The 27,934-nt window shown below is 41.7% G+C and overlaps 1 protein-coding gene across 1 annotated transcript; it reads left to right on the forward strand.

Annotated features, from left to right (window-relative positions):
• The first annotated feature begins 14,723 nt into the window (after positions 1 to 14,723).
• LOC139660118 (NXPE family member 3-like) lies at positions 14,724 to 27,917 on the forward strand. The gene is made up of 8 exons (XM_071538175.1): positions 14,724 to 14,852; positions 17,513 to 17,606; positions 17,718 to 17,838; positions 21,456 to 21,906; positions 23,386 to 23,681; positions 24,061 to 24,143; positions 25,648 to 25,854; positions 27,373 to 27,917. The coding sequence occupies exons 1-8, from the start codon at positions 14,724 to 14,726 to the stop codon at positions 27,915 to 27,917; spliced, it is 1,926 nt and encodes a 641-aa protein (XP_071394276.1).
• The last annotated feature ends 17 nt before the right edge of the window (positions 27,918 to 27,934 follow it).

The raw sequence follows: 27,934 nt of genomic DNA on the forward strand, positions 1-27,934 counted from the left end.
CTGAAGGGGACGATACATGGGAAGTGTTGATGATCCTCAAAGACATTGTGGAAATGGCTGTAGCATCAAGGTTCACTGATGAATCAATTTACTTTTTGGAGTGTAAAGTGTCAGAACACAGACAGTTGCTGCTGAAAATCTTCCCTGATGTTAGACTGCGCCCTAAACACCATTTCCTGGAGCATTACCCCCAACTAATTAAGGAATTTGGTCCTCTGTCAGATGTTTGGACAATGCGTTTTGGGGGCAAGCATAGTTTTTCAAGAAGGTTGTCCGCGACACCAAAAACTTCAAAAATGTTGCTCTTACATTGGCTGTAAGACACCAGAAAATGATGGGGTATCATTTAAACTCAAGCTCCTTTTTCAAGCCCTCTGTGGAAATGGACAAGGTTTCAACGGCACTGGTGACTTCCTTGCCTGAAAACGTTCAGGAAGTGTTCCATCAGAGAGATGCACATCTAACTACTGTTCTTGTCGCATCATCTGTATGCATAGATGGTATAAAATACAGTGCAAACATGGTGATCTCTACTGGTTCTTGCTCAGGCCTCCCCAACTTTAATCAGATAACACAGATTGTTGTCATTAATACTGGAATTCTGTTTGTCTGCAAAGTGATGACAGCATGGTTTCATGAACATCTAAGATCATATGAACTCTGCAACAATACTGCCCCACCACTGACAGTTACTCAGTTATCAGAATTGAACAATGTCTTTCCACTGTCAGCCTATAGAGTAGGGGGCAGACTGTTTGTGACACTGAAACGGTATATTTTGTGCTAAAGGGTTTTATTGGCTTTTTACATGTCACCACCCTTATTGGGAAACCTGGTCACATTGCATCTTCTCAAATTAATTCTGTACTGCAGCCAACCATTAATCCAGTGGGCAGGATATTGTCATTGAAACGGTAATCACCACCAGGAATCAATAGAAATGACTGTCGACCACCTGTGTGTTAAGTTTTTTTTCTCCTCTCTCACTCTTTCAAGATGGCTACAGCACAGAGGCTGATTGTCAGGATTATTCTGTCTGAAGGGGACATAAGGAAGACTACTTTCCTTCAGAAGCCTGACACAGTTGAAGGATTTCAACTTGAACTTAAAGAAAAACTTGGACTTCAGTTCAACTTTGCATTACAATATGAAGATCCAGACTTTGACAATGCACTCTGCAATCTCACAGACATGGCAGACCTTCCTGAAAAAGCCACTGTGAAAGTGATTCCTGTGCTTGACCTGGTTGAAGTCCCAACACCCAGCACAACTGATACAGAAATTCTCAGTGACACATCAACTGGAAGACAGAATCAGTGGCCAGAAGAATTTGAGATTCCGTTATTTTCAGTTGATGTAGAGTTTCAACTTCGGCAAGGGAATCTAATCTATATGAGAGATTAAATTTACCTTGATGTGTCAAGAGACCTCAAACATCAAATCCTCGAGAAGTTGGCAGAGAACATGTACAGTTTTAAGGCGTACCCCACTGATGAAGATTTTAAGGATGTAGCAGCAGCTTTGGTAAAGAAACATCCTTGCCTCTATGAACCCGGTTCCCGTACAGGCTTGTGTGGCTGGAAAAACAGCCTGAAATTCAAAATGGGCAATTACTGAACAAAGCTACGAAGAGCAGGATCCCTGGATGTTGCAGTCAATGGAGGGAAACGCAGAAGAGAAGCATCTGATGGAGAACCATCAAGCAAAAACATTAAAAGACCGAAGAAATGTGAGATCAACTTTTTACCCAATTTCCCAGAAGGAGAAGATCAATCCAGTCTTGAGGCCATCAGAAACGACCTAGTTGAGGAAATGAAGAAAAGAACACCAAATAATCAACTTGTGAAGCAGAAGATGGATAAGTCCTTTGCATTAAGGCGGAAAGAAGTGGTGGAGACCGAACCTGCTGTGGCTCAAGTTGTCGAACGTTGGCCTGCACTCTTCGCGGAAAATCAAGTATGTTTTAGAATGACATTTTAAGTTTAACATTTCCTGCATCATCTCACCTTTTAAACAATGTATTTGATTGAGTGTAAACGTTTTTTTTCCCAGCTTGATTTATTTCCATGCACATTCATCTTTTTTATGAGGGATTGTTTTGCCTGTTTTTAAAAGCATTTACCAAAATATATATTATGTTTGTATCTTTTCTTGTTTGTTTTTGCAGGTTTTGGCCGAGTTCAACCGAATAGTAGGCAGAGATCTGAAGAACCAGTTCTTGAGTTGTAGCATGACATGTTTGAGTTAATTTGCCTTACTTGACATCGCACGTCCTGCGATGTGACTATTGCGCATGCGCACATCGCGATGACGATGCTGAAACGATATATCGTGCAGCCCTAGGTCCCAGGTAGCATTAAGAATCTAGTATGAGCACACTTTCAAGATATACAGATGTGCTTCACCACAACAGAGTTTACCACAGCCTGGCAGCATCTTGAGACAGGAATTATGGCAGGGTGCACCATCTTCTCCTTAGCTTTCACTATGGCGATGGAGGTAATTACTAGGGCATCAAAGTGGGTAGTAGGGGGGAAAAGGCAGCAGGGAGGGCTGCGCCTCCCATCCATTAGGGCATATATGGATGATATGACTACAGTAACGACTACAGCCCCTTGAACAAAAAGGCTGCTGAATAAATTGAATGATAACCTGAATTGGTCTAGGATGAAGGTTAAACAGAGTAAGTCAAGGAGCATATCCATTATTAAGGGGACTCTAGCAAGCAAAAGGGTTTACATAGATGAGGAAGCTATACCAACAGTTCTAGAGAAGCCTGTCAAAAGCCTAGGCAGGTGGTATGATACAAATCTGAGTGATAGGGACCAGGTTCAGGAGATACAACAGCAGCTAGTTGGAGGTATTCAGGACATAGAGAGATCAAGGTTACCAGGTAAGCTAAAGTTGTGGTGTTTGCAGTTTGGCCTATTACCTCTGCTAACATGACCCCTGACAGTATATGAGGTACCGCTGTCAAGGGTAGAGAAGTTGGAGAGACTGGTCAGCTTGTACGTCAGGAAATAGCTTGGAGTGCCACGCTGTCTCAGTATTGTAGCTGTGTATGGGAAAGGAATTCTCGAACTACCTATATCTAGCCTAGCAGAGGAGTTTAAATCTCCAGGGTAGAGTTGTCACGGTGCTGCCATTTTGACGCCGGTGTTTCCCTCCACCGTCCATACCGGTTATACCTCATGTTGCCACTAGAGGGCCAAGCGCTATCAAACTACAATGAATGTGAAACTTAAAATTCCTCTCCAAACTCACATTAACGTCATTTATAAACGGTAACACTTTTTAATTAGAAATTTTTAACACTGCTCAACACTCAGAGAGTTAATGTGAGTGCAGGTCAGACTCTGGCACATTGCCCTTCTTTAGGCTCCCATTGGATTGTACTGGACTCATTACTGTCACTAGGTAAGGACAAATAATTAATCCTATTCATCCTAATCTGTCATATTAGTGATCAGATATTAGCGATCAGTATGTTGTTAGTATGTCCATTTATCATTTAGTAGTCTAACTTGAACATGGAAGCTCTCAATATGTGCTTTTATTTCACAAAATACAAAATAACGGTATTCCCGGGGTGGGGCTAATAACACCGGTGTGGACTCCAAGACCGTATGCCACCAGTAACACCACCCACTGCGATAAGATTGGAGTTGATGCTGACGGAATCTAAGGATCCAACAGTCAGGAGTGCAGCACTTTGCGTGTTAGCAGGGAGGAAATGGTACCCAAGAGAGGCAGTGCAACAGAATGTGTTGGGGGGGGGGGGGGGGGGGGGGGGGGGGTTCTTATAATCAGGGTAATTGCCTTATTTGGACCAATATGGGCTATGTGCATGCATGCATGTGTATAGAATCGGTGTGGGGTATGGTAATGCTGTAAAGGTGATTAAGATGCCTTTGTTTGCAGGACCCTGATGCTGCTGACTCCTTCCGACACATTCCAGTGGGTGTCCTCTTTGCAGAGCCAGTTGAGCAACAACCAAACTCGCTGCACCTGACGTCCTCTATGGTTGCCATCATCGTTGAGGGAACGATTGTAATGGACAATCTTCAAAGCCTACCGCAGGCTATGTATACCCTCTTTGGCCTCATCTATGAGCTCCACCTCAACTACCCAAAGGGAATGAAAAACACCTTTGATTTCATACAAAGAGTGCTGCTTGGTCTGGGCCCCAAAACCCTTACACCAAGTTGCAAACATTAAAAAACAATCTGTCTGTGTAGATGATCTGCATTTGTGCAGACTGAAGCAGGTAACAGTGTGTAGCCAGCACTTTAAAATGCTTTTTTCATTCCTTGCATGTGTTATTTTCCATGTTCCAGCTGTTTGTGGATTGCTTTGTTCCTTGAACTGAAAATTCATACCTTTTGACAGCAATGATCTGGTCTGTTTACACTGTAAAAACTCATAGTGCAATCAACTCATCTTTATCCATTAACACAATGTATATAGATGTGTTTGTCAATTTCAACTTAAAAGTGCTAGTTATGAGCTTCATGACTTAAAATCATGAGTTCACATCTTGTGACTTAAAATTACAAGTTGAAAGAACGCCTTATAAAGCATTCACTAAACTCAACACTGTTAGTTTATTAGCAGACTTCCCAGTATGCATTGCATTCGGTTTAACTCTCCAGAAACTCTTCCTTCTTCTGGTTTGAATGAAGTTACAGGATAGAGACTTGTTATGTATGTATGTTTGGTGAATCATAGGTAAATTTCTGATTAAGAAAAAAACATGATAAAATCTACTATCTATCTTATCTATGTATCTGGGAATTCACAAGTATTTAAGTTTCACTCTGATGCACATGGCAAGTACAATCCACTACAAGTAAATGTATTGCAGCTGCATACTATATGCTGAACTGTGTATTAATCATGTGATACAAGAGAAACTTAAACCTAGCAAACCTTGTGACAAAATAAATAACACTGGATTTCAGTTCATCAGTTAATGCATTCAACTTGGAAACACGAATCAGCATGACTAGACATTTGTTGATTGAACTAATTGTCTTAAGTTCACTCGGTTAGCTTTTCTACATTAGAACAACTAACTAATGATCTTTGACCGAACTATTCAGTACTACTTCAGTCAACTCACAGTTTTAAGGCAGCACGGAAACGAACTAAGTTGAAACAATAAGTTTTCTTTTACAGTGTAGGTTGAAAGAACATTGAAATATTGTTCTGCCTGCAGGTCTGTGCAGTTACATTTGTGCAACGTTTTTAAATTGTTGTTTGTTAACAATAAATTACTTAAACTGTGACCTGTGATGTGCTTTGTATATAAAAGTAGTGAGTAGCCTATACTCAAAAATATTGAGGCAATGAGTTTCCTCAATTTAATTAAGTGTAGTGGACGTGAAATATCAAGTGTTTTCATCTTAAAACAAAGTCAACAGGAATTGGGTTCATTAGTTCATCTTACTTACATTAATTAGTTAGATGTACTATTCAAAGTATTGACAACTCAAGTAATTGATTTATCAGAAAGCATGATTCTGAGTTGCAGTAACTAATGTGAGTTTAATTTACTCTAAATTGCCAAGTTTTCTCTACTTAAACTTAAAAGTCCATGTTACTTAACAAACTAGTTTCCTTTACTCAGTTTTTTAAGGCAACGAGTTTCCTCATTTTTTTTTTTAAGTAAAGTGAACTTATCAGGGTTTACAGTGCATGCGTTCCAGTGCATCTTCTCGGGAAAACATGGACACAACAGCCTTTGCCCATTAATGTTAAGGGTAGCTATCTGACAGCTCTAGTTACGTTAGCAGGGGAGTTCATACAGCAACGACTTCTACTTAGTAACGAACAGTGGTGGAAGAAGTACTCAGATCTTTTACTTAAGTAAAAGTAGAAATACCACAGTATAAAAATACTCTGTTACAAGTAAAAGTCCTGCATTCAAAATCATTGAGTAAAAGTACAAAAGTATTTGCATCAAAATGTAGCCTACTTAAAGCAACAAAAGTAAAAGTACTGATTATGCAGGATGGCCCATTTCAGAATAATACAGTATATATTATATTATTGAATTATGATTATTGATGCATTAAAGTATAAGCATCACTTTAATATTGCAGCTGGAAAAGGTGGGGCTCATTTCCACTACTTTATATACTGCTGGGTATCTTACAGTAATCTATAATAATACATCACAATTTATTATATTTTGTATTAATAATCTGAATCTGCAAAGTAACTAGTAACTTAAGTTATCAAATAAAGGTAGTGGAGTAAAAAGTACAATATTTCCCTCTGAAATGTAGTGGAGTAGAAGTATAAAGTAGCATAAAATGGTAATACTCAAGTAAAGTACAAGTACCTCAAAATTGTACTTAAGTAGCCTATATTCGAGTAAATTTAGTTAGTTACTTTCCACCTCTGGTAACGAAGCACAAGTCAACTGAATTGCGTTACAAATGGAAACTACAAAGTTGTTACAACAGGTTTTCATAACACAAAAACTACATATCAAGTAAAATCAAGTTTTATTATGTACAGATTGACGCTGTGACGTCAGCTGTGTTTATGTTGGAGAACTCCTGCGGAAAGAATCTTTCCAGAATTTCCAACTGGGAATTCCAACTTGAACAACCGTTCTGTTGCGCTTTTCCGTGTTGGAAGTCGTTTTTCTCCAAGTTCCGAGTACAATGGAATGCACCATAAAAATGGGCTACATCAAGCCCGAGCGCCCCGGGGTTCATAACTAGCACATCCATTTAAATTCTCCCTGAAAAAAAGTTAACGTACAACCAACAAGATATTCCAACCAAAGAAAGTGATCGGAATGAGTGTTTACATGATGACATTTCATCCATCGACTGGATCATGAAAGGGTTATAACCATAGAGATATAACACTAGAGGGGACATGACGTCATTAAGCGTGGGATAATCGTCCGCCATCATACTTGGGTCCAGTGGAGTCATTCCTATGTTCCCAGGGTCCTATGTTCCCCAGATTTATATGGCACATAATGGGAACATGACAAAGGGTCCTATGTTAGTGACACAATAATCATCAAAAGCTGAATTAAAGAGCAACAACATGAATACAAACAGTAGTAATGGTTTACAAAAAACAAATAAATGTTTACAAAAAAGCAATAAAATCTAGGTCCTCATTTAGGCCTGGTGTTTAGCAGCCTGTAGTTTGTCAATCCAAAAGGCTTCTCGGTTAAGTTAAGGTTAAGTTTCCTTTGTCTGTCACCTTTTCGTATGGAAGATGGGATTTGGTCAATGCCAAAGGCTTATAATGTGGATGAGTTACTGTTAGGGAAGTCCAGATAGTGTCTAGCCATAGGGTAGTTTACATTCCCTGTGCGAATGGCATATTTGTGTTCTGCTAGCCTGTCCTGTAGCCGTCTTTTTGTTCTTCCAATGTAAAAAAAACTTTGCAACTGGGACATTCTAGCCTGTAAATAATAAAAGAGGTTTTACAGTTAATGAAATTATTAATGGTGAACTCCTTCTGAGATGTAAAATCCATGTCTTGATCTGTATTACATTTGTGCAGTGATTACAACGGTTACACTTGTAGGACCCCGAGGACGCATCAATAAATACTTAATGTAGCTGTTTTTGTTTTTTTAAACAAAAATTGCTTGAAAATCTACTTGTTGCAATTCATCATATTATACACCATTACACATAATCCAGTACGGAGTTCAAATATGACCTTACTGTACTCCACAATCCCTCTAGGCCCAGATCAAGGTGCCTTAGTGTGGCGGCAGCTCTTTCCATCCCTATTAAGTCTATAAACTCTTCCAACCAACTGCTCAAGCTAAAACAGGTTGGAGTTCTTATCTTCCAATTCATAACAATTTTCTGTTTAGCAGCAAGACAACCCAATGTTACAAGTCTAATTTTCCTTACAGATAACCCATCTATTTTGTCTCCTAGTATACACAGTATAGGACATTTAGGAACATCAACCTGGAGGATCTCTGTGCATTTGTTACCACTGACCAGAGGGAGTTCACTGCAGGGCATTGCCATAGACAGTGCATCAGGGTGCCTCTTTTACCGCAGCCATGCCAGCATTTGTCTGAGACCGTAGCATTCATTTTATTACATTTTACTGGGGTAATATAAGACCTATGCAAAATTTTATATCGGACACATATATGGTTGTGCTGGTTTCCTAAATATAGATGTATGCAAAGTCCCTTGATTGTCTTTAAAGATCGTGAGATTTAAAAAATGTATGCTCTCCTTGCTGTAATCTAGAGACAGTTTGATGTTAGGGTTAATACCATTCAAAAAGACATGGAAAGCTTGTAACTCTGCCTCTGACCCAGACCAAAACAAACAGACATCATCAATGTACCGTCCCCACCAGATAATGTGCTTAAGAAAACTATTTCTTTCATGGTTAAACACAAAGTCTTCTTCCCATTTACCCAGGTATAGACCTGCATAAGAAGGGCTATAGCAAGCCCCCATAGCACAGGGGGGCAAAAGATAATCCTTTGGAGAGTATTAGGATACTCTCCTCAGATAGGGGTTTGCCAGAGATGTTGATCACGGCCCATATCTGGTTTTGCTCCGTGTGTATCTGGGTTCCTGGTGTCTTTCTCCCCCTTCGTGTCCTCCGCTTCCTCTGCCTCATCCTAGTCCACATCCCCCTCCTGTCCCTCTTTTGGTCTGGTAGGGTGGATTTTCTTGTGAGACCTGGGCTGTAGTGTGTCCAGCATTGTCCTCTTCTTCACTGCTTGTGAAGTTGAAGGAGACAGTCCTGGGTCTTGTTCTTGCTGGTGGACCAGCGCAGGGTGACTCTTCGCCAGGTAAATCATCCATCAATGATGTGGTTGTAATAATCCACTGTCCCTCATTATTATTATTACAATCACATCATTGATGGATGATTTACCTGGCGAAGAGTCACCCCGCGCTGATCTTAACAAGGCCTACAAAGACCTCAAACACCTGCTGGAAAAAGACACCAGACTCCACCTGAACTCAGTAACCTTATCGGACTTTTGGAGAAAAGGATTCATCCCCAGAGGTCTTAGGATCAAGAAATTCCCAGCCTATGGAGGAGATGACAAAAAGGACTTCAGAGACCGGTGGGAAGCCATTCTCAATAAATGCTCCTCTGATCTGATGCTCCTGTTGATAGAAGAGTCAAACAAAGACAGCAAAACCAGATACGGGCCGTGATCAACATCTCTGGCAAACTCCTATCTGAGGAGAGTATCCTAATACTCTAAAGGATTATATTTTGCCCCTACCTACTCTGCAAAGGAATTTGATACAAAGAGTGACCTGTTTCACTTTTACAGGAATTTACACCTCAAGCCATGGTACAAGCAAAATCCCACAGTATCTACAAGCTCAATACACTCAGGTCAGTCTGCCTCTCTGAACCTTAAACCACAGTTCAAACCAAAATCCACCTTTTGTCCTTTGGTTCAAAGTGCTACATTAAATACATTTGCAAAAAAAAAGTGCATTTTGATATTGAGAACTTATTCAAGAACAAAAGGGCACCAAAACATTGAAACCTTTCTTGTGCCTTGGAAGCATTATCAAAAGATGATGAAATTGTCATTAAGAAAGCAGACCAGGGGGACGCTATTGTGGTTTGAAGAGACTCATCGTCAACTAAATAACACTGAATTTTACCAACCTCTGACATTTAATCCAACTGAGTCTCTCAAAAACTAAGAGAGATGCTCATAGAGGTAAAAGAAAATGGTTGGATTTCTGAAGCTGAATTAAGATTCCTATATAATGAAAATCCACAAATGGCTTCTTTCTACATGCTTCCGAAAATACATAAATGATAATACAATGACAGCCTTACTGAACCAGTGTCAAAGTATATTGACTATTTTATTAAACCATTTTGGCTTCACTTCCAGCTTATGTTCAGGACACTACTGATGTGCTCAGCCAGATCAAGCAACTGGAAAACATAGGCACAGAGACTATTCTAGCCACTATGGATGTTGAATCATTGTACACAACCATAGAACACAAACAGGGCCTAGCAGCACTCAGACATTTTTTAAGTGCTCGGACAGAATCTGAAATGCCACCCAATTAGGGCTGCAACTAACGATTATTTTCATTGTCGATTAATCTGTCGATTATTTTCTCGATTAATCGATTAGTTGTTTGGTCTATAAAATGTCAGAAAATGGTGAAAAATGTCGATCAGTGTTTCCCAAAGCCCAAGATGACGTCCTCAAATGTCTTATTTTGTCCACAACCCAAAGATATTCAGTTTACTGTCATAGAGGAGGAAAGAAACCAGAAAATATTCACATTTAAGAAGCTGGAATCAGAGAATTTTGACTTATTTTTCTTAAAAATTACTCAAACCGATTAATCGATTATCAAAATAGTTGGCGATTAATTTAATAGTTGACAACTAATCGATTAAGCGATTAATCGTTGCAGCTCTACACCCAATGATTTCTTATTGTCACTGACAGAATGGACTTTGACTAATAACATTTTCATTTTTCAGGACAAAGTATTTAAACAGACAAAAGAGTGTGCTATGGGGGCTTGCTATAGCCCGTCTTATGCAGGTCTATACCTGGGTAAAGGGAAGAAGACTTTGTGTTTAACCATAATACAGACCAAGACATGGATTTTACATCTCAGAAGGAGTTCACCATTAATCATTTAATCAACTGTAAAACCTCTTTTGTTATTTACAGGCTAGAATGTCCCAGTTGCAAAGTTTTTTTACAATGGAAGAACAAAAAGATGGCTACAGGACAGGCTAGCAGAACACAAATATGCCATTCGCACAGGGAATGTAAACTACCCTATGGCTAGACACTATCTGGACTTCCATAACAGTAACTCATCCACATTATAAGCCTTTGTCATTGACCACATCCCATCTTTCATACGAAAAGGTGACAGACAAAGGAAACTTAACCAAGGAGAAGCCTTTTGGATTGACAAACTACAGGCTACTAAACACCCAGGCCTAAATGCACTATACATGCTGCCACTTGGTGACATCATTAGAGAGCACAATGTATGTTTCCATAGTTATGCGGATGACACGCAACTGTACATCTCTGCTGAACCAAATGATGCTGCAGCTATAAACTCCATTACTACCTGTCTTTTGGCAATAAATAAATGGATGAGCAAAACATTTTTAAAGTTAAACGAGGACAAAACTGAAATCCTACTAGTCGGCCCTAAAACAAAAAGGGAAATGCTGTTTAATAATCTGGGAACACTGACTCCCTGGATTAAATCTGAGGTTACAAGTCTTGGTGTTATCCTAGATTCAGATCTAAGATTCAAGTCCCACATTAACAAGGTGACAAAAACATCATTTTTCCACCTTGAACATAGCTAAAGTACGACCATTTATAAATCAAAAAGATGCTGAAAAATTCACGCCTTTATTTCAAGCCGACTCGATTACTGTAACGCACTTTTTACTGGTCTCCCGAAAAAAACACTGAGAGACTTCATCTTATTCAAAACTCTGCAGCTCGGCTATTAACCAGAACCAAGAGGAGAGAGCACATTAGTCCAGTTTTAGCTGCTCTACACTGGCTTCCTGTAACATTTAGAATTGATTTTAAGGTCCTCTTCCTTATATACAAAGCCCTTAATGGGCTAGGACCAAGCTACATTTCTAACTCCCTTGTTCACTACTTGCCTTCAAGAACACTGCGATCATCTGCTGCTGGTTTATTGGAGGTTCCCAGCAACAGCGGAAAGAAAATCGGGGATGCAGCCTTTGTCAATTACGCCCCAAAGCTCTGGAACACACTGCCTATAGATATCAGGGAAGCCAGCTCACTAAGTATTTTTAAAAGAAAGCTAAAAACGTATCTCTTCCCTTTAGCCTTTAACTAGCTACGACTTTCCTGATACAGGCCTTAAATTTTTTATTTTATTTTATTTATTTATTTATTTATTTATTTATTTATTTATATATATATATATATATTTGTTTTACACTTTGCTTTGCACTTATGCACTGCTGCACTTCTGTTGTGTTTTACTTGATTTTAATTATTCTATGTACTCTATTTCTTAACTTTATTTTTATTATTATTCAGTGGGTTTTATTTTCCATCTTATGTTATGCTCATTCTATGTCTATTTTCATGTATGTAATTTCTTTGTTGTAAAGCACTTTGAGCTGCATTTCTTGTATGAAAGGTGCTATACAAATAAAGTTTATTATTATTATTATTATTATAAATGAGGAGCTAGATTTTACTGCTTTTTTGTAAACATTTATTTGTTTTTTGTAAACATCTTTCTGTTTTGTAACCATTGCTACTGTTTGTATTCATGTTGTTGGTCTTTAATTCAGCTTTTGATGATTATTGTGGGCCAAAACCATTGTTTGTATTCACTATGTTACTCTTTAATTCAGCTTTGATGAATATTGTGGGCCAAAACGACACCATCTGCTGGAGTTTATGTCTACACCCTCTCTATGCCACAACACCATGTTCAAGTGGAAGATTCCTATTGGTGGAATACCACTAGAAAAGGGTCAGGTGTTCCATGAGATCTGTTTGACTTCCTGACGAAGGCTTGATGCCGAAAAGCGTCAAAGTTTGTTTTTAAAGTCTAATATGACCATGCCATGACAATAAAGGCATTTTAATTGGTTTAAAGAGAGTGCCTTGGAGTTTTTGCTTGTATTTTTGTGTCAACACGTATCCCTATCCAAAGACCACCTCAAACAAACTTAATTTTGAGTCCAGGAAGCGCTCCTACCCAAACAGTTAAGGATTCATCCTAATCGTAACTCCATTGGGTTCCACTAGCAAAATGCTACAGAGTGGAACCCGCCCCTCCCTCATTTCATCTGACATAACATATTACATTCACCTGAACTCCCAGGTGTCAATCAGTCCCTGATTAGATGACTAGAATTAAAACCAGTAGAAAGCCACTGCTACTTTCCACACTACTGTGAGTATCATCTGAAACTCAGAAGATGTTTTAGTGACACATCATAGTCAGTTGATAGTAACTTGACTATCAACATTTTACTATCTAAATAAAGTGTAACCATTTTCTCTCTTACCATGAACCTGTACACTTGTGTAGCCTACACACAAACTAATCTAAACTAAACCAAACTGACCTGAAGGAGATTCCTTGGGCACAACAACCTTGCATGAGTTGTTTTTTTTAATCTCTGTTCTATCTCTGTTTTGGGTAAAGACAGTTGTTGGTTGTTTGATATTGCTATTCAAACTGTCAAAGTGTGGGCCTTTTGACATGTTTGTGTTGTCAAGAGGCTGCATTGCAGAGCACAGTACTACTTGGTCATAGAGATTACAGTATATTCAAATATTAAAATTTTGTTGGAAAAAGGGTAAATCAATAGGTCAGTTATAAGTTAATAAGTTAGTTGAGTCAGTTGCCAGGGGCAAAGCCTGGGGCCCGTTCCATAAAGCGTGCTAAGAAAAGTGGGGATTAAAGTCCAAAACCTGACTTGAATGAACCTAACAAATCAGTCGGGGCTAAAGGGGTTCCATAAAGGTCAATTCAAGTTCACGCAATCAGACTAATTCGAGACAGATTCAAGTAGTCAGGATAATTGCGTGTGCGCGCCATTCTTAAGAAGCCCGAGGGGTCGAACATGGATCACATCGATACACCATGGCAAAAAGCAACGGGAAAGAGAGAGCGGCGATGTTCACGACCACCGAGCAGCGCTTATTAGTAGAAATACGGTATATGAAGAAAGGAAACATAATAACCAAAAAATCTTATATAGCTGCCATAAACAAAACAAGCGAGAAAGCCTGGCAAGAAATTGCTGATCGATTGAATGCGTAAGTAGCAACTAAGTTAAAATGTAATAAAATATTTTGATACAACCAAATTAAATCTTGTGCACAATACATTCAAACAGTTAATAAGAACAGAAAACCTGTAGGTTATTAAAATATCTTATACAAGAATACATAGATATTAAACCTCAAGGCTGCAAATGTATGTTCACTAGTTAAATATATACGTATATATTATGTATATTTGATTAAACCTTTTTATTGGGGGGGCACTTTTAAACAGCAACAACTTGACTGGGGAGAAAAGAACGTGGCAGCAGGTGAAAACTAAATATAAAAAATATTGTTCAGAATGGTAAGTATGCCTATTGGCTATATAAACACTTAAGCATAATCAGCTTGATGCTCACTGTCCAATCTCATGATGTTTATTAATTGTAGCTGCAAAAAAGAAGAGTGATGTCGCACTGGGGGAGGGAGGGCCACCACCAGCACTCTTAACTCCTGCAGAGGAGCTGGCCTTGAACTGAACAAGGAAAATGAGTCAGACTAACCTAAAGAAGCCTGGCTTATTTGGAAAACTCGCTTTATGGAACAGGGCTCTGACCTCTTTGCTTGTGGCCTTGGTTGACGTTTGATCAACCTGAGGAATTCCCTGTCAGACTGTATTTAGCTTAGGTGAAAAGCAGGAGATGGACATTTAACACAAGCAGACTTCCAAGAGGATTTAAAGATTGTTTTTTTTTCCCAATAATACAATTGCATTTCTTTAAATGAAGATAAAAAGCTAGAGGACGCTGTTATTTACCGAAACAAGGCGTTCAAGTTACACCTTTTTTTTTTTTGTTTGTTTTTTTTACCAGTATCAGAGGGACTCGTCACAGTGTCACACTACAGCCACAGTGAGATGTGGAGCGAGATGTGAGATGAAGACCGTTCGGCGATCATGAAGACCGAAGCTTGTAAAAGGAGGGACGTCAGCATGTGCCGTCCCAAGTATGCCCATCTTTCCATCTTCCTCCTCCTGGCGCTGTCCGTCCCCTACTTCCTGCTGCGCCACATAAACCAGCTGGAGGTGAGAACACAGATTGACTGAGTGAAGGGTTTTTAAAGGTGCCATATTATTCACTTTTAATATACATATACAAAATAGTACAAAATTTGAATTTAAAAAGGAATGAAACGATAATAAACAGAGATTAAATTCAGATAGTTTTAAGCCTAGACTTTGGAACGGCCAGAAGGGCCCCGCCTGAGGATCTAAGGCTGCGCACTGGCTCATATGGGGTCAACATATCTGTTATGTAGCTTGGAGCCAGACCCAAACGTGCTTTAAAAGTGATCAGTAAAATCTTAAAATCAATTCTAAACTGAACAGGGAGCCAATGGAGAGAAGTCAGGATTGGGGTGATGTGATGTCATCTGTTAAAACCAGTAAGAAGCCTAGCTACTGCGTTCTGAACTAGTTGGAGGTGAGAGAGTGACTTTTGGTTGATGCCAGAAAGGAGGGAGTTACAGTAGTCTAGTCGTGAGAAGATTAGGGCATGAATTACTTTTTCCAGGTTGCTGTGTGAAAACATTGTTTTAATTCTGGAGATGGTTCTCAGTTGAAGGAAGCAGGACTCATGAACAACTTTTTTTTTTATCTGGTTCAAAGCTTAGATCAGAGTCAAATAGTACTCAAGTAGTACTGAGATTCTGTGCTATCCAACAGTTGAGGCAATCTACTACAGCAGCTAGGCTGTTTGGGTCACCAGGTCTCAGGGGAAGGTATATCTGTGTGTCATCCGTGTAGCAATAAAAAGAGACATTGTGTCATAATTTGGCTGTGGCAGCATGTAAATTAAGAATAAAATTGGACCTAAAATTGGACCTAAAATAGAACCTTGCGGTACACCGCGGGTAATGTGAGTTGTAGAAGATGAGTAGTTAACTACGGTGATCGACAAGGTTCTTTCTAAAAGGTAGGAATAAAACCCAACTAAGTGCAGTGTCCTTGATGCCAACCCAGCTGTTAAGACGGTCAATTAAAATGGTGTGATCTACTGTACTGTGTCAAAGGCTGCACTTAGGTCTAAAATAATTAAAATTGCGTTTTCCCCCATGTCAGCTGCTAAAAGGATGTCATTGGATACTTTAAGAAGGGCAGTTTCTGTACTATGTAAAGCTCTAAAACCTGACTGAAATCTCAAATATGTTATTATGACACATAAAAGCTAAAAGCTGGGATGATACAACTTTCTCTAAAACCTTTGATAAAAATGGAGGTTTAGAAATGGGCCTGAACAGAAGGATCAAGGTTAGGTTTCTTTAAAAGAGGTTGGACGACAGCATGGTTAAAACAGAAGGAAAAATGCCTTTCTCTAAAGCGCTATTAATAATTGATAAAAGTGGGCCCAACTGTGTCAATATCTTCTTAAGAAATTTAGTGGGGATAATATCATGGCTGCACGTGGTTGATTTCATGTGGGATATAGTTTCAAATAAAAACAACAGTGATAACAGACACATCACCTGCTGCATAAATCAAACCGAGAGTTATGCATGTAACTACGGCTCTATGAATTCTGGATGACCACCAGAGGCAGTGCTTGACTGCGCACGCGCAAGTCGAGTTGTTTATACCATCAGAGTCAACCGTGACCCAGGATGATGTAGGGCACTACCAGCCCCACAGTATAAATGGCCCTGTCATCTGCCAGGCCATTTGACCACACCTGAAGAGGACGCAAATGTAGGAGGCCCAGCGGAACTATAGCTGAGGCAGCTGTCAGCATGCCTGTCAGCCTGAGGAAGAGGCTGTATGTCAGTTTCCTGCCCTTCTGAAAACGAAGGAGTAGACAGAGTATGTCCTCCACCCGCCGTAGTGACGGGGAGGCCATCACCTTTTGGGAGTCCAGCATTAATTCAAGGAACACCACATTTTGCCTGGGTGTGAGGGAGCTCTTGGACAAATTGACATTAAGGTCCAACTGGGACACATGAGAAAGGAGGGTTGCTGTGTCCTGTACTGTGCACTCTGGAGTCGGTGCACAGATTAGCCAGTCGTCCAAGTACGGGAGGATACGAAGGCCCTTGGCCTGCATCATGGACAGAGTTGCTCGCATGCACCTTGTAAACACCTGAGGGGATAAAGAGAGGCTGAATGGGAGCACCTTGAACTGATAAGCCTGGCCTTTGAAGGCAAAACGCAGGAATTGCCTGTGACGTGACGCCATTGGCACATGTAAGTATGCGTCCTTCACATCGATGGATGTGAACCAGCCTCCCCGCATAACCACCTGGAGAACGTCTGCAGTGCGCAGTGTGCAGCATATGGAAGGGCAAAAACCTTCATCAACTGGTTGATGAAGGTTTTGATCCAGTATCTGCTGCAAACCACCGTCTTTTTTTGGAAGTACATTGAGTAGAACCCACCTTGCTGTGTTTGACGATCTATGGTCTCTATGGCATCCTTTTCTAGGAGGGCAGATATCTCTTGACTGGGTGCCAGAGGCTTTGCGGGATCATTGACCACAGTCATCCTGATCCCGCTGAAAAGTGGGGGCCGGCGTCGGAATTGTAGACTGCACCCTTGGGAAAGCATGGCCACCACCCAAGGGTCTGATGTGTGCTCTTCCTGGTAGCTGAGGTGCTGCTGGGAGAAGTGACTGATGCCCGGCCCCGTGGTCGCATGCATTATTCCCCTGGCCTTTAGGGGCTTTGGGGGGCGCTGATTGAACATGTGGCCCCTAGGTGCTGGTGGCTGGGGAAAATGCTGGTGCTGGTCTGGTCGCTCAGAGGATCATAGACCCCCATAGGAGCCACCAGGGCAAGCTGGTGGACGGAAGCAACGGCTATCCTGTCCTAGGGGGGGTCGATGTCTAGCAAAGGATGTAGGCTCCCTTCTCAGACTAGCAAACTGACATCTGGTGTGAGTCGCTTGGATGCTGCGCTCCAGTGCCTGCTGAGCTGCAGGACCAAACATCTTACCTGGGACCACAGGAAGAGAGCAGAGGACCCTCCTACATGGCTCTGACAGCGGAGACTGTGCTAGCCATACCTGACAGTGGGCCAGTGTTGTGAGTGACATAAGCCTGCCAAGCTCTCTTATCATCAATGCAAATGCCTGCAGTGAAGTGTCACTAATGCTCTGGGTAGAGGAGTCTGCCCCTGAGGCCTGCAGGGACTGGGAAAGGGCTAATATAAGGTGGGACAATGAGTTCCCCATGCGGCCCATGCGGGCCCATGCAGGCCGCAATGTCATAGCTCCTCATGAGCAGATCGTCAGTGATGCGACACTGCGGCCTGGGGCAGCTGGCTGCAGGTCTCAAGGCCTCATCCAGTGACCCAATTAGGGAAGCAACCAATGATTCCACAGCAGGCATGCGGTCCAGTCCATAGCTGCCTGCTTCCCGTATGGCGGCAAGGGCCCTGCTGTCACTGGTGTGGTGAGAGAGGGATCTAGGGTCCGGCCAACACCTCTGAAGCGCGCTAGAGCCATACATATTACCGGTTTAACTGCAGCTGGGCCAGCCTCAGGGCCCTCCCTGGAACTATGCTCAGTCCCCTGGGAATTGGCCTCGGATGTGTGGGAGGCAGCCTCTGCCTCCTCCTGCTCTGTCCCCATCCCACAGAACTGACTGCAGGAGGCTCTGGTGGATAGAACATCATCATCCCATTCAGGGGCAAGGGAATACCTAGAAGGAGGGCTGTCTGCTGGGGCCCTTTCCATCACTGTCTTGCCCGGCTGGAGATTAAGAAGCAGAGTGTCCACTCTTTTCGCCTTCTTCTTTGGAGGGTCCCCCTTTGTCTCAGCTGAGGATCGTCTTGGCAAAGGTACAACCGCTGCAACACCAGATGGGGGTGGCTCACTTGGATTGAGCAACAGCGCCTCCACCTCGGCTAGCCTAGCTAATTTCAGAGCCCTAGCATGAAGCTACAGTTCATGCATGGGTTCTCTGACAACCCCTCCCTCAGGTGTTCCACACCCAGACATTAATTGGGGGCATTAATCGTGGCCATCATCAGCCTGAAGAGGAGCCATGCAGGTACTGCAAACATGAGCCCGCAGCATGTTATCGACCAAATTGAAAGAATTAAAGAAGAGCGGAAACACTCCCTCTATAAATGCTGCTCCAACAAATGCCACCACCCCCGGCATCAGAGCGACCAGGGTGACGGCACAGCAAAGACGTACTTTTTTTTCTATACCCGTCAAAGCAAGCAAACTCACTCTCTGATTAGCGGCTTATAAAGCCTGGCCGTCCGACGCTCCACTAACGCCAAGGAAGAGCAGGCTACTCTCCGGCGTAGCCGAGACCGAGCCAGTATTTATCTGCTGAGGCAAGCAACAGCAACCACCGATACCCGCACACGCTGATGCTATCTTGTGGCTGCGAGCAGAAACACTCTATGCTCGGTGATAGCCTGCGCTACACGAGAACCAAGAACTTAACAGGCTATAATACCTACCTGGACCAGGGCTAACTCACTGCTAGCGCTGGCCGCTGAAGCGATCGTCAGCTCGTGGTAACAGAGACCGGCGAAAACACGGGTCTGACGAAAAAAATAAATAAAACATATCTATCGGCAAGTCGCAGCCTCTGGAGGACGGAACCTGTAGCTCCAACCTTATTTGGTTACGAGGCTTCCACACGAAAAACCGCCAGCTAGTCTAAATAATCTTAGCTTTGTGCTATACTGTAATCGCGAATTTGTACAAGAAGACAGAACTCAGGATGACAGGCCCATTTATACTGTGGGGCTGCTAGCGCCCTACGTCATCCTGGGTCACAGGTGACTCTGTTCGTATATATACAACTCCTCTAGCGATCAGGAAGAATGATATAGAACTGAGATTTTATTTCTTTCTTATGGGACTGTTTCTACCCACTAGACCAACATACTGAAAGGCCTAGTCCGACCGTCCTGGAAGGTTGATTTGAATAGAAATGACCCCTTCTATCTTTTCAAGTTCTGTGAACCACACCCTCCTATCTGATCACTAAACACTCTTCCTGGCACAACTTCCTGGCACAACTCAACCATATCTAGTTAGTTTTCCGACAAGTTTCTTCTGTTTTTTGTTGCTAAGAATGTCTAACCGATTTCAAGTAATTACTCAGGATAAAACACAACATAGGGATAAAAACTTATGTATTTAAGGATCCAAAGTACAGAATTTGAGGTAAATTCATTCTTAAGGTAATTTTTAAGTAAAATCTGAAGTTAAGATGCTTCATGCATCTGGTGTCATCCCCTCTTCATGTGTAGGTTTAGTGTTGTTGTCATCACCTGAAGCCTTTTATTGTCCCTGCTTTCAAATATTTATGAAGTTGTCACACCCAAGGGTGTTCAACCCTATATCACTATCTGTAGGCAACTGAGTGACATCTTTCTCAACCATAACACAGATGAGCAGAACTTAGTGATTTTGCAGAATCACTCTTTAGAGCCATATCTACCCTTGATACTCAATAAAATGGGATAAAACTGTATTGATATCTGTTGGGAAATTAGGTTGTTACAGCAGCAACGGTAACAGGATTGAACAGTGAAAAAAGGAGAAACAATAAGAAAAGTAAAATGTACAAACAGTAAAGGCAATAACATAGAATATAATTGTATAATTTATAAATGTACAGTATGTTGCTCGCACTTTCAACATTTAGGTAGACTGCAGAACAGAAGTATGGGAAAGAGTATGGATTATTTGCATGTGTGGATTTACTTGTGATGTGAAGTCTCCATTTCTTACTTAAAATTGGAATGATAGATATGAAATATGTGCAGTGCATGTAAGTATATATAAGCATGAGTATGCATAAATATAATAGTAATTATTTACTTTTATGAAGTAGCAGCAGAAATGTAAATTTACAGCAGTATACATGATGTGTAAATGTGCATCGTATTCACATTAGTCCACAGTTGGCCATATGCACAAAAAGTGCAAAAAAAAATTAAGTATCTAGCACCACCTTGGTTGCTAGATTCTATTACAGTAACAAAGGTAAAGGAAACATGACACTGGGCGGCTCTCTGTTGATTTTTGTTTGGGAACTCGTCTGTTTCTCTCTATCTACATCTCCTCCTTTGTGATAGCTATAGATTTAATAAGAAATCAATAAGGGGTAATGGCTGTTAACTGGATTCACCTCATCAGTGTATCTAATGTTTTGTATGTTCAGTGTGGTTCAATCCAGTGTGTTTCTATCAACAGTCTGTGTCCTTGACAGGGTTTCCACAGGCCTTGAAAATACTTGAAAGATTGAGAAAAATAAAATAAGGCTTTAAAGGATTTTGAAAATGAATGGATGGCCTTGAAAGTACTTGATTCTTTTTAAATTAAAATATAGCATCCAAATTCATCAATATACCCCAGCTCTATGCACCCAGGGATCAACACTTCATATCCTGCGGAAAACCCTGTGATGGAGATTTGTGTCGATAGCCCAGCCAAGCATTTCAAGCCTGGCTGCCTGAGGAAGAGTGCCAAGCTTGAAACACATTGCATTTGAGTAGCTGCTAAACCAAGCCGATATTTATGTTCATTTATTGCTTTGAAGTGCTTGTATTTCTTAGCACTATTTATAGTAAATAAGCTGCTTGTTTTGTGTAGTTAAAATCTTACTTGTTGTTGCTGAAACCATCAACTAACATTTGTTTTCTCTCCCTTTGTCACCCCTCCCTCCCTTTCAACCCCCTTCCAGTTTCAGAATAAAATCAACACCACCATCAGAGTTTACCCCGTCCCGCCCCGCCAGCTCGACTACTGCAGCTACCAGCGCCATACGCCTGAGGACGTTCTGGAGGAGCGCCGCCTGCTGGACTCCATTGCTTGGCCTGAAACTCCACTTTTGCCTGTGCCTGTTTCCCTGACCCGGACCAGCGACCCCGCACACAGCACCTTCACCATCCTGCCAGCGAGGGGCGGGGGGCAGCGGCGTGTGGGCGATCAGCTGGAGGCTCGGATCCTGATGCGGGACGTCCAGGGGCATCCCAAGAGTTTTGGGGGAGACGTCCTAGTCGCCCGACTGCACGACCGGGCACTCGGTGCGGGTGTGGCCGGGCAAGTGGCGGACCACCTGAACGGCTCCTACACCGCTGTGTTCCCGTTACTGTGGGAGGGACGAGCGCAGGTCGAGGTGACGACTAAGACTTTGTCATGTCTGTGTAGATTCATGTCAGTCATCCAGGTGGTAAGATGTCCAAAAAAATTAAAAACAAATTCCACTGGACTTAAAGTGAAGAGTTTAAGACATTTCGCAATTAATCAGTTCTATTTTGTGGTGGGGAATTCCCTGGCATTTAACCTCTTTGGGTGATTCACAATGTTTTAACTTCAATACCCAGAAATCCTATAAGGTGAGGTCAGTAAACGTCACACAGCAGCACATGTTTACCATCCCGGCCAGTCTGTGATTTATGTATTTTTATTTTATTTATTTAACCTTTATTTAACCAGGTAACCAGGTCAATTGAGAACCAATTCTCATTTACAATGACGACCTGGCCAAGAGGCAATAACAGTACACAAGTCTATACAGATAGTAAAAACATAATCACAATAAACAAACAACACGAGTCAGTTTGAAACATCACAATATACATAATATATACAACAGCAGAAATCTATAGTAAGTGTAGTCGGAGGGCCTGACGAAGCAAAAATTCAGAAGCAGGTGCAGTAATCAGAAATGATGTCTTCTAATGAGCTGTTAAAGGAAGGCAGTGGAATGACGGTGCAGAGGGACTTCTGCAACTCATTCTAGTCACTAGAGGCAGCGTACTGGAATGAGTGGCGGCCAAAGGAGGTGCAGACTTCGGGGATGGTCAGTTATGAGTTTGCCGGAGCGTAGGTTAGGCTGTGCTGCAGGGAAGCCACAGCAGTGTTCAGAGAGGGGCCGGATGTGTACAGAATGGTGTCGTCAGCATACTGATGGATGTGAGAGGTGCCAGAATCATTTGCAACATTATTTACATAGATCTTGAAGAAGGTTGGGCCAAGAATGGACCTATGAGGAACACCCATGGACAGGGGCAGTGGGTCAGACAGCGAACCCACTCTCACAGACAGTACACAGCCAGAGAAATAGCTGCTGAACCATGCCAGACATTCCTCTGTGAAACAAAGATCTTTGAGTCTGTCAAGCAGGATGCAGTGGCCCACAGTGTCAAAAGTCAATGAATACAGCCACACAATAATGTTTGTTGTCAATAGCACATGATGTTGTTTATACCAAAGAAACCAAAGAGACGAGAGAGGAAAAGATCGAACACTGGAGAGTCCAGCTTTCTCTGCTGCTGTTTAGGAGACAGTTTGGATTTCACTCACAAGTTTTGATTCGTCACTTAGGGTGGGAGGAGAAGTGACCAAACCTGACACCTTAATTTCATTTGGACAAATAGGACAAATCTACAGCTTCTAAATTAGTGGAGATGGGATGCTTTTCTCTGCAGCAGCTCCACTTTGTGATTTAGGCTAAGACAGGTGGATTTTTACATACAAATCTTGCCTAGTGCAGCTTTAGGTAATGTTCACTTTCTTTTTCCTTACTGATCTGACAGAAGCCAAGTAATACATTGTTGAACTGAGTGAAAACTCTGGTTCTCCCTCCCGTCAGGTGACGCTGGTTCACCCCAGTGAGGCCGTCACGGTGCTGCGCAGGCTGACCAGGGACCACCCGGACCGGATTTTCTTCCAGAGCCTCTTCCGCTCAGGATCCATCTCTGAAACCACGGTTTGTAACGTCTGCCTGCCTTCGAAACAGGAGCCGCTGTGCAACTACACCGACCTGAACACCGGGGAGCCGTGGTTCTGCTACAAGCCCAAGAAACTGAGCTGTGACACCAGGATCAGCCACTCCAAAGGAGGCTTCAACCAAAACCTCATGGCCAATGAGGAGAAACTCTTCCAAAGGTGAGGGAGGAGAGACAGGACAGACATTTTGTGTGTCTCTGTGTCTTTTGCCACATCCATGCCATGTTGGATTTACTGTAAATACGACCTGTCAGCACCCTGCCTGAGTAACTTCATTTACCAGCATTATCTTTTAACTCCTTAAAATGCACTTTTATAGGCTTGCTTTTATGTTTTATTTTTAATTTTGTCCACTTTTAATCGTGTGGTATTTTGTTTGATTGTTCTAGTTTTAACCACTTTTCTTTTTAATCCATCCACATTTTTTGGGATGGATTATTATTATTATTATTGTTAGTAGTAGTAGTAGTAGTAGTAGTAGTATTTGCATTTTATGCATATGGAGTGTTTAAAGAGGTTTTGTTGTGTTTTTCCTCAGCGGTGTAAACATGAAAGTCTTCATTCATGCTTCAGGGTCTGACAGTGTCACTGTGTTGCCAAAGGAGGAAGGTAAAGAAAAACGTTGCGCTCACACACACACACACACACACAATGTCATTAAGTGACTATTCAAGGCCACTTAGGACTCAATAAAAAATGATTTTATGCCACTATAGCAAATGGGGTGCACCGGTAAGCTATTAAGTAGTTCACAGAAAACGCCCCTCTGTAGAGAATGTTTCTGAAAGAGTCCCGGGGTTCATGTGGATCCACCCAACCTGCTGTGTATCAGATGATCTCTCCCACTTCGCTGAAGATAACCTGAGGAAGGTCTTTGTACTGAAACCTTGTTCCTAGTAAAATCTATTTAATTGCAAGTGAAGTGGACAGTATGCAGGTTCCTTTCATATAGGCATCCATGAAGATGTTACAGAGCGGTTTGTGGAACAAAATTGTGAATTAAACTTCACACTGCCTTATAAAACCAAATGCTATTAGAGCAAAGGAGTTCTGCATGAGCAAGAGGCTTATACTGATTAAATTAACGGAGAACCTATTGGGAATTAATCCAATATACAGTTTATATCCAATATAATTAAATAACATGTCTATAATAAAATATTGTATATATATTTTGGTTTACAAAATACAAAATCTTTGGGACACTTGCTCTTTTTATGAATTCCACTGATGAGGTGGATCAGGTAAAAGCCATTATCCCTTATTGATTTCCTTTATTAAATCTGTACCGATCACAAAGGAGGAGATGTAGATAAGGAGACACAGACGAGCTGCAGAAGCTTTTTTAAACTTTGCAACAATTTGATGTGGATTGTGCAAAAGCAGCTGCAGCTCAACATCAGGAAGAATTCCCCTATATTTTCTACATTAATTGTGTAACATCTGCCCAGTGTCGTGTTTCCTTTACATTTGTTATTGTAACAGAATCTAGCAACAAAGACGCCGCTATAGGAGCCTCAAGCCAGGCGGGCCTTCAGACACTCTGTACACATACACACTGCCCGTCAAAAGTCTGGACCCACCTGATTGACTGTACTATGTTTTTCATTCTCTTAAAGCCATTTTGATCTAAAGGCTTATGCTTAAATGCTTGAAATGTGTTTCTTTGACAAATGTAAATAGTGAAGTTGATCCTATGTATGAATTTCTTTCCAAAGCCTTTGCCCTTCCATCAAGGCAAAGGGCGGCTACTTAATCTAAAATATAAAATAGTTTTGATTTGTTTTTTGTCTTTCTTGGTCACTGCATAATTCCATTTTTGTTGTGTCATAGTTTTGATGTCTTTACTATTATTTTAAAATGTGGAAAAAAGTAAAAATAAAGAAAAATGTGGTGTGTCCAAACTTTTGACGGGCAGTGTACATCTGTTAAGTGAATGTATTTGATAAGTATTTTAAAGCTTTGAGACGTGGATTGTGCAAAAGAAGAGGGTGACCCTAATATTTTCTCCATTCAATGCATATCTGTGTATCTCTGTCTATCTATTGACAGAGAGAGGTATTACATAACATACTATATCACATATACTGTACGTCACAGATGTTTGTTTTTAACTTCCTCTCAGGTCAACCAGAGATGCAGAGCAGCGTTTTGAAGCCTGAACCTTCTGGATATTACTACCAGGGTGTGTGGCGAGCCCTAGGTGGCACCACAGTTCGCCAGTTCAGTGACCCCGCTGTCATCGGCCAGTGTCTGAGAGACAAGGGGGTTCACCTGTATGGAGACTCCACCATCAGACAGTGGTTTGAACACCTCAGCTCTGTGTTGCCAGGTAACTGATCTCTTGTAACAGTTTGGCTCCGTTCAAACTGCAGCTGAAACGTCTCAATTTAAAAAAATTTCCCTCACATGTGACACATATCTGATGTTTTCTAATCGGTGTGAATAGCGAAAAGCTGCATGGAGTCACATTTTTTTTCAATTCTGATCCCTATCTTCTATCATCTAGCCGCAAGAGTTTATTTGGAAAGTCAAATCGAAGAGTGATGGAAAGAGTGATATTGTCATGCAGAGGTGTGACCGAGTCAGCTCTGCATGGCACAAGTCTCAAGTCAAGTCAAGTAGATTACCAAGTCAAGTCCATGTCATTAATGTCAAGTCTGAAGTCTAAATGTGGAACAGCAAGTCAAGTCAGAACAAATCAAGAGTCCAGTATCAATTTAATATCTTAAAGAAAACTAAATATCTGGGATTTTCAATGCAATATGGTTTTAATAGGATAAAAACTTGGTAAGAGCATCATGAGTTTGATTTCTATAATCAGTTTCAACTTCAATAAATTCAATCATTCCATACGGGTCCTACTAAACACCACATACTACGGCATACTACCACATAATACTGCATACTACCGCATACAACCGCATACATACTACCGCATAATACCGCATAATACTGCATAATACTGCATAATACTGCATATGACCGCATACTACCGCATTTAAAATTCTAGAAAAGAGGTGTTGAGTGTGTTTATAATTGTATTGTTCTTTTTCAGCGTTGTATTTTACAAACATTTGGGGTTTTAAATGTTTAAAAATATTCTGCAAATTTCAGCTTTAACTTGAAATTTCAACCTGACCATAACTTTCATCTTTATTATATTTATCACTGGATAATTTAATTGTACATAACAAACCTCCTTAACACTAATCACAATGTCTCAGAGGATCTGACACTGATGTGCAAGACCCAAAACAACCTCAAAGCATACCACAAACTACCTCAAATGACACTGAACAACCCCAAAACAAACCACAAATTAACTAACTCTAATTCAAAGTACCAAGAATTTCTTTTTCCAAGACTTAAACGCAAGAAGAAAGTTAAGTGACAATGACTGAACAGCAGGTTATGTTGCCGTTGAAACAAGCAAGTTTCCAGTTTTCATACTGATGCACCCTCAATATGAAAAACAACCACTGGGTGGCAATCTAAGACCATGATTGATGAGGTGTTCAAACCAAGCGGCCAACACCACAGGTGAATTTTGAAGCCAATAAGGAAGTGACTGACAGCTGCAATTCCTCTACCGTCCACTAGATGCTGGCTCCAAAAAGACTCCAAATACAGCCCAACTCCATGCAAGTCAATGGGACCACAACCGAACTTCTCACTCAAAATATAAAGTCAATAAATTCATTTAATTAAAATTGTGACTCAAATCCCCACCTCTGTTATCATGATATTTCCATGTTTTATGAGGTACCAAACCCTCTGGATCTCTCAGGATCCAAAAACTTACAGACTGATTTTGCACTCTCCCTCACAAACTTTTTTTCTGTGTTAGACCTGAAGGAGTTTGACCTGCACAGCCTGAAGCAGGCTGGACCATTCATGGCCGTCGACAGGGCGCACAACATCCTGGTGAAGTACCGCTGCCACGGCCCTCCGATCCGATTCGGCAACGTCCCGACCAGCGAGCTGCGCTACATCGCCAACGAGCTGGACAGCCTGGTCGGAGGCAACCGCACCGTCGTGGTCTTCGGCATCTGGTCCCACTTCAGCACTTTCCCCGTCGAGGTGTACCTCCGGCGGCTGCAGGGCATCCGCAGGGCGGTGCGGCGGCTGCTGGACCGGGCTCCCGGCACGCTGGTGGTCATTCGGACCGCAAACCTCAAGGCGTTGACGCTTTACGAGACGCTGACCAACAGCGACTGGTACTCACTGCAGCGCGACAAGGTGCTCCGGGCCGTGTTCAAAGGCCTGAATGTCCGCCTGGTGGACGCCTGGGAGATGACGCTCGCCCACCACCTGCCCCACAACCTCCACCCCCAGCCCCCCATCATCAAGAACATGATAGACGTTCTGTTGTCCTACATCTGTCCACAGTGAAACGGCTAGGTGGCGAC

This window comes from Centroberyx affinis, unplaced genomic scaffold (genome assembly GCF_046629955.1).
Source record: "Centroberyx affinis isolate AG114_WGS23_722 - 3 ecotype Tasmania unplaced genomic scaffold, CSIRO-AGI_Caff_v1 ptg003220l_1, whole genome shotgun sequence".
NCBI lineage: Eukaryota > Metazoa > Chordata > Actinopteri > Beryciformes > Berycidae > Centroberyx > Centroberyx affinis.

Coding starts and splice junctions, on each gene's coding strand:
- LOC139660118 (XM_071538175.1), top strand. CDS start 14,724: ATGAAGACCGAAGCTTGTAAAAGGAGGGACGTCAGCATGTGCCGTCCC. Junction 14,853..17,512: donor GCCACATAAACCAGCTGGAG/GTGAGAACACAG, acceptor TGTGGCCCCTAG/GTGCTGGTGGCTGGGGAAAA. Junction 24,144..25,647: donor GGAGGAAGGTAAAGAAAAAC/GTTGCGCTCACA, acceptor ACTTCCTCTCAG/GTCAACCAGAGATGCAGAGC.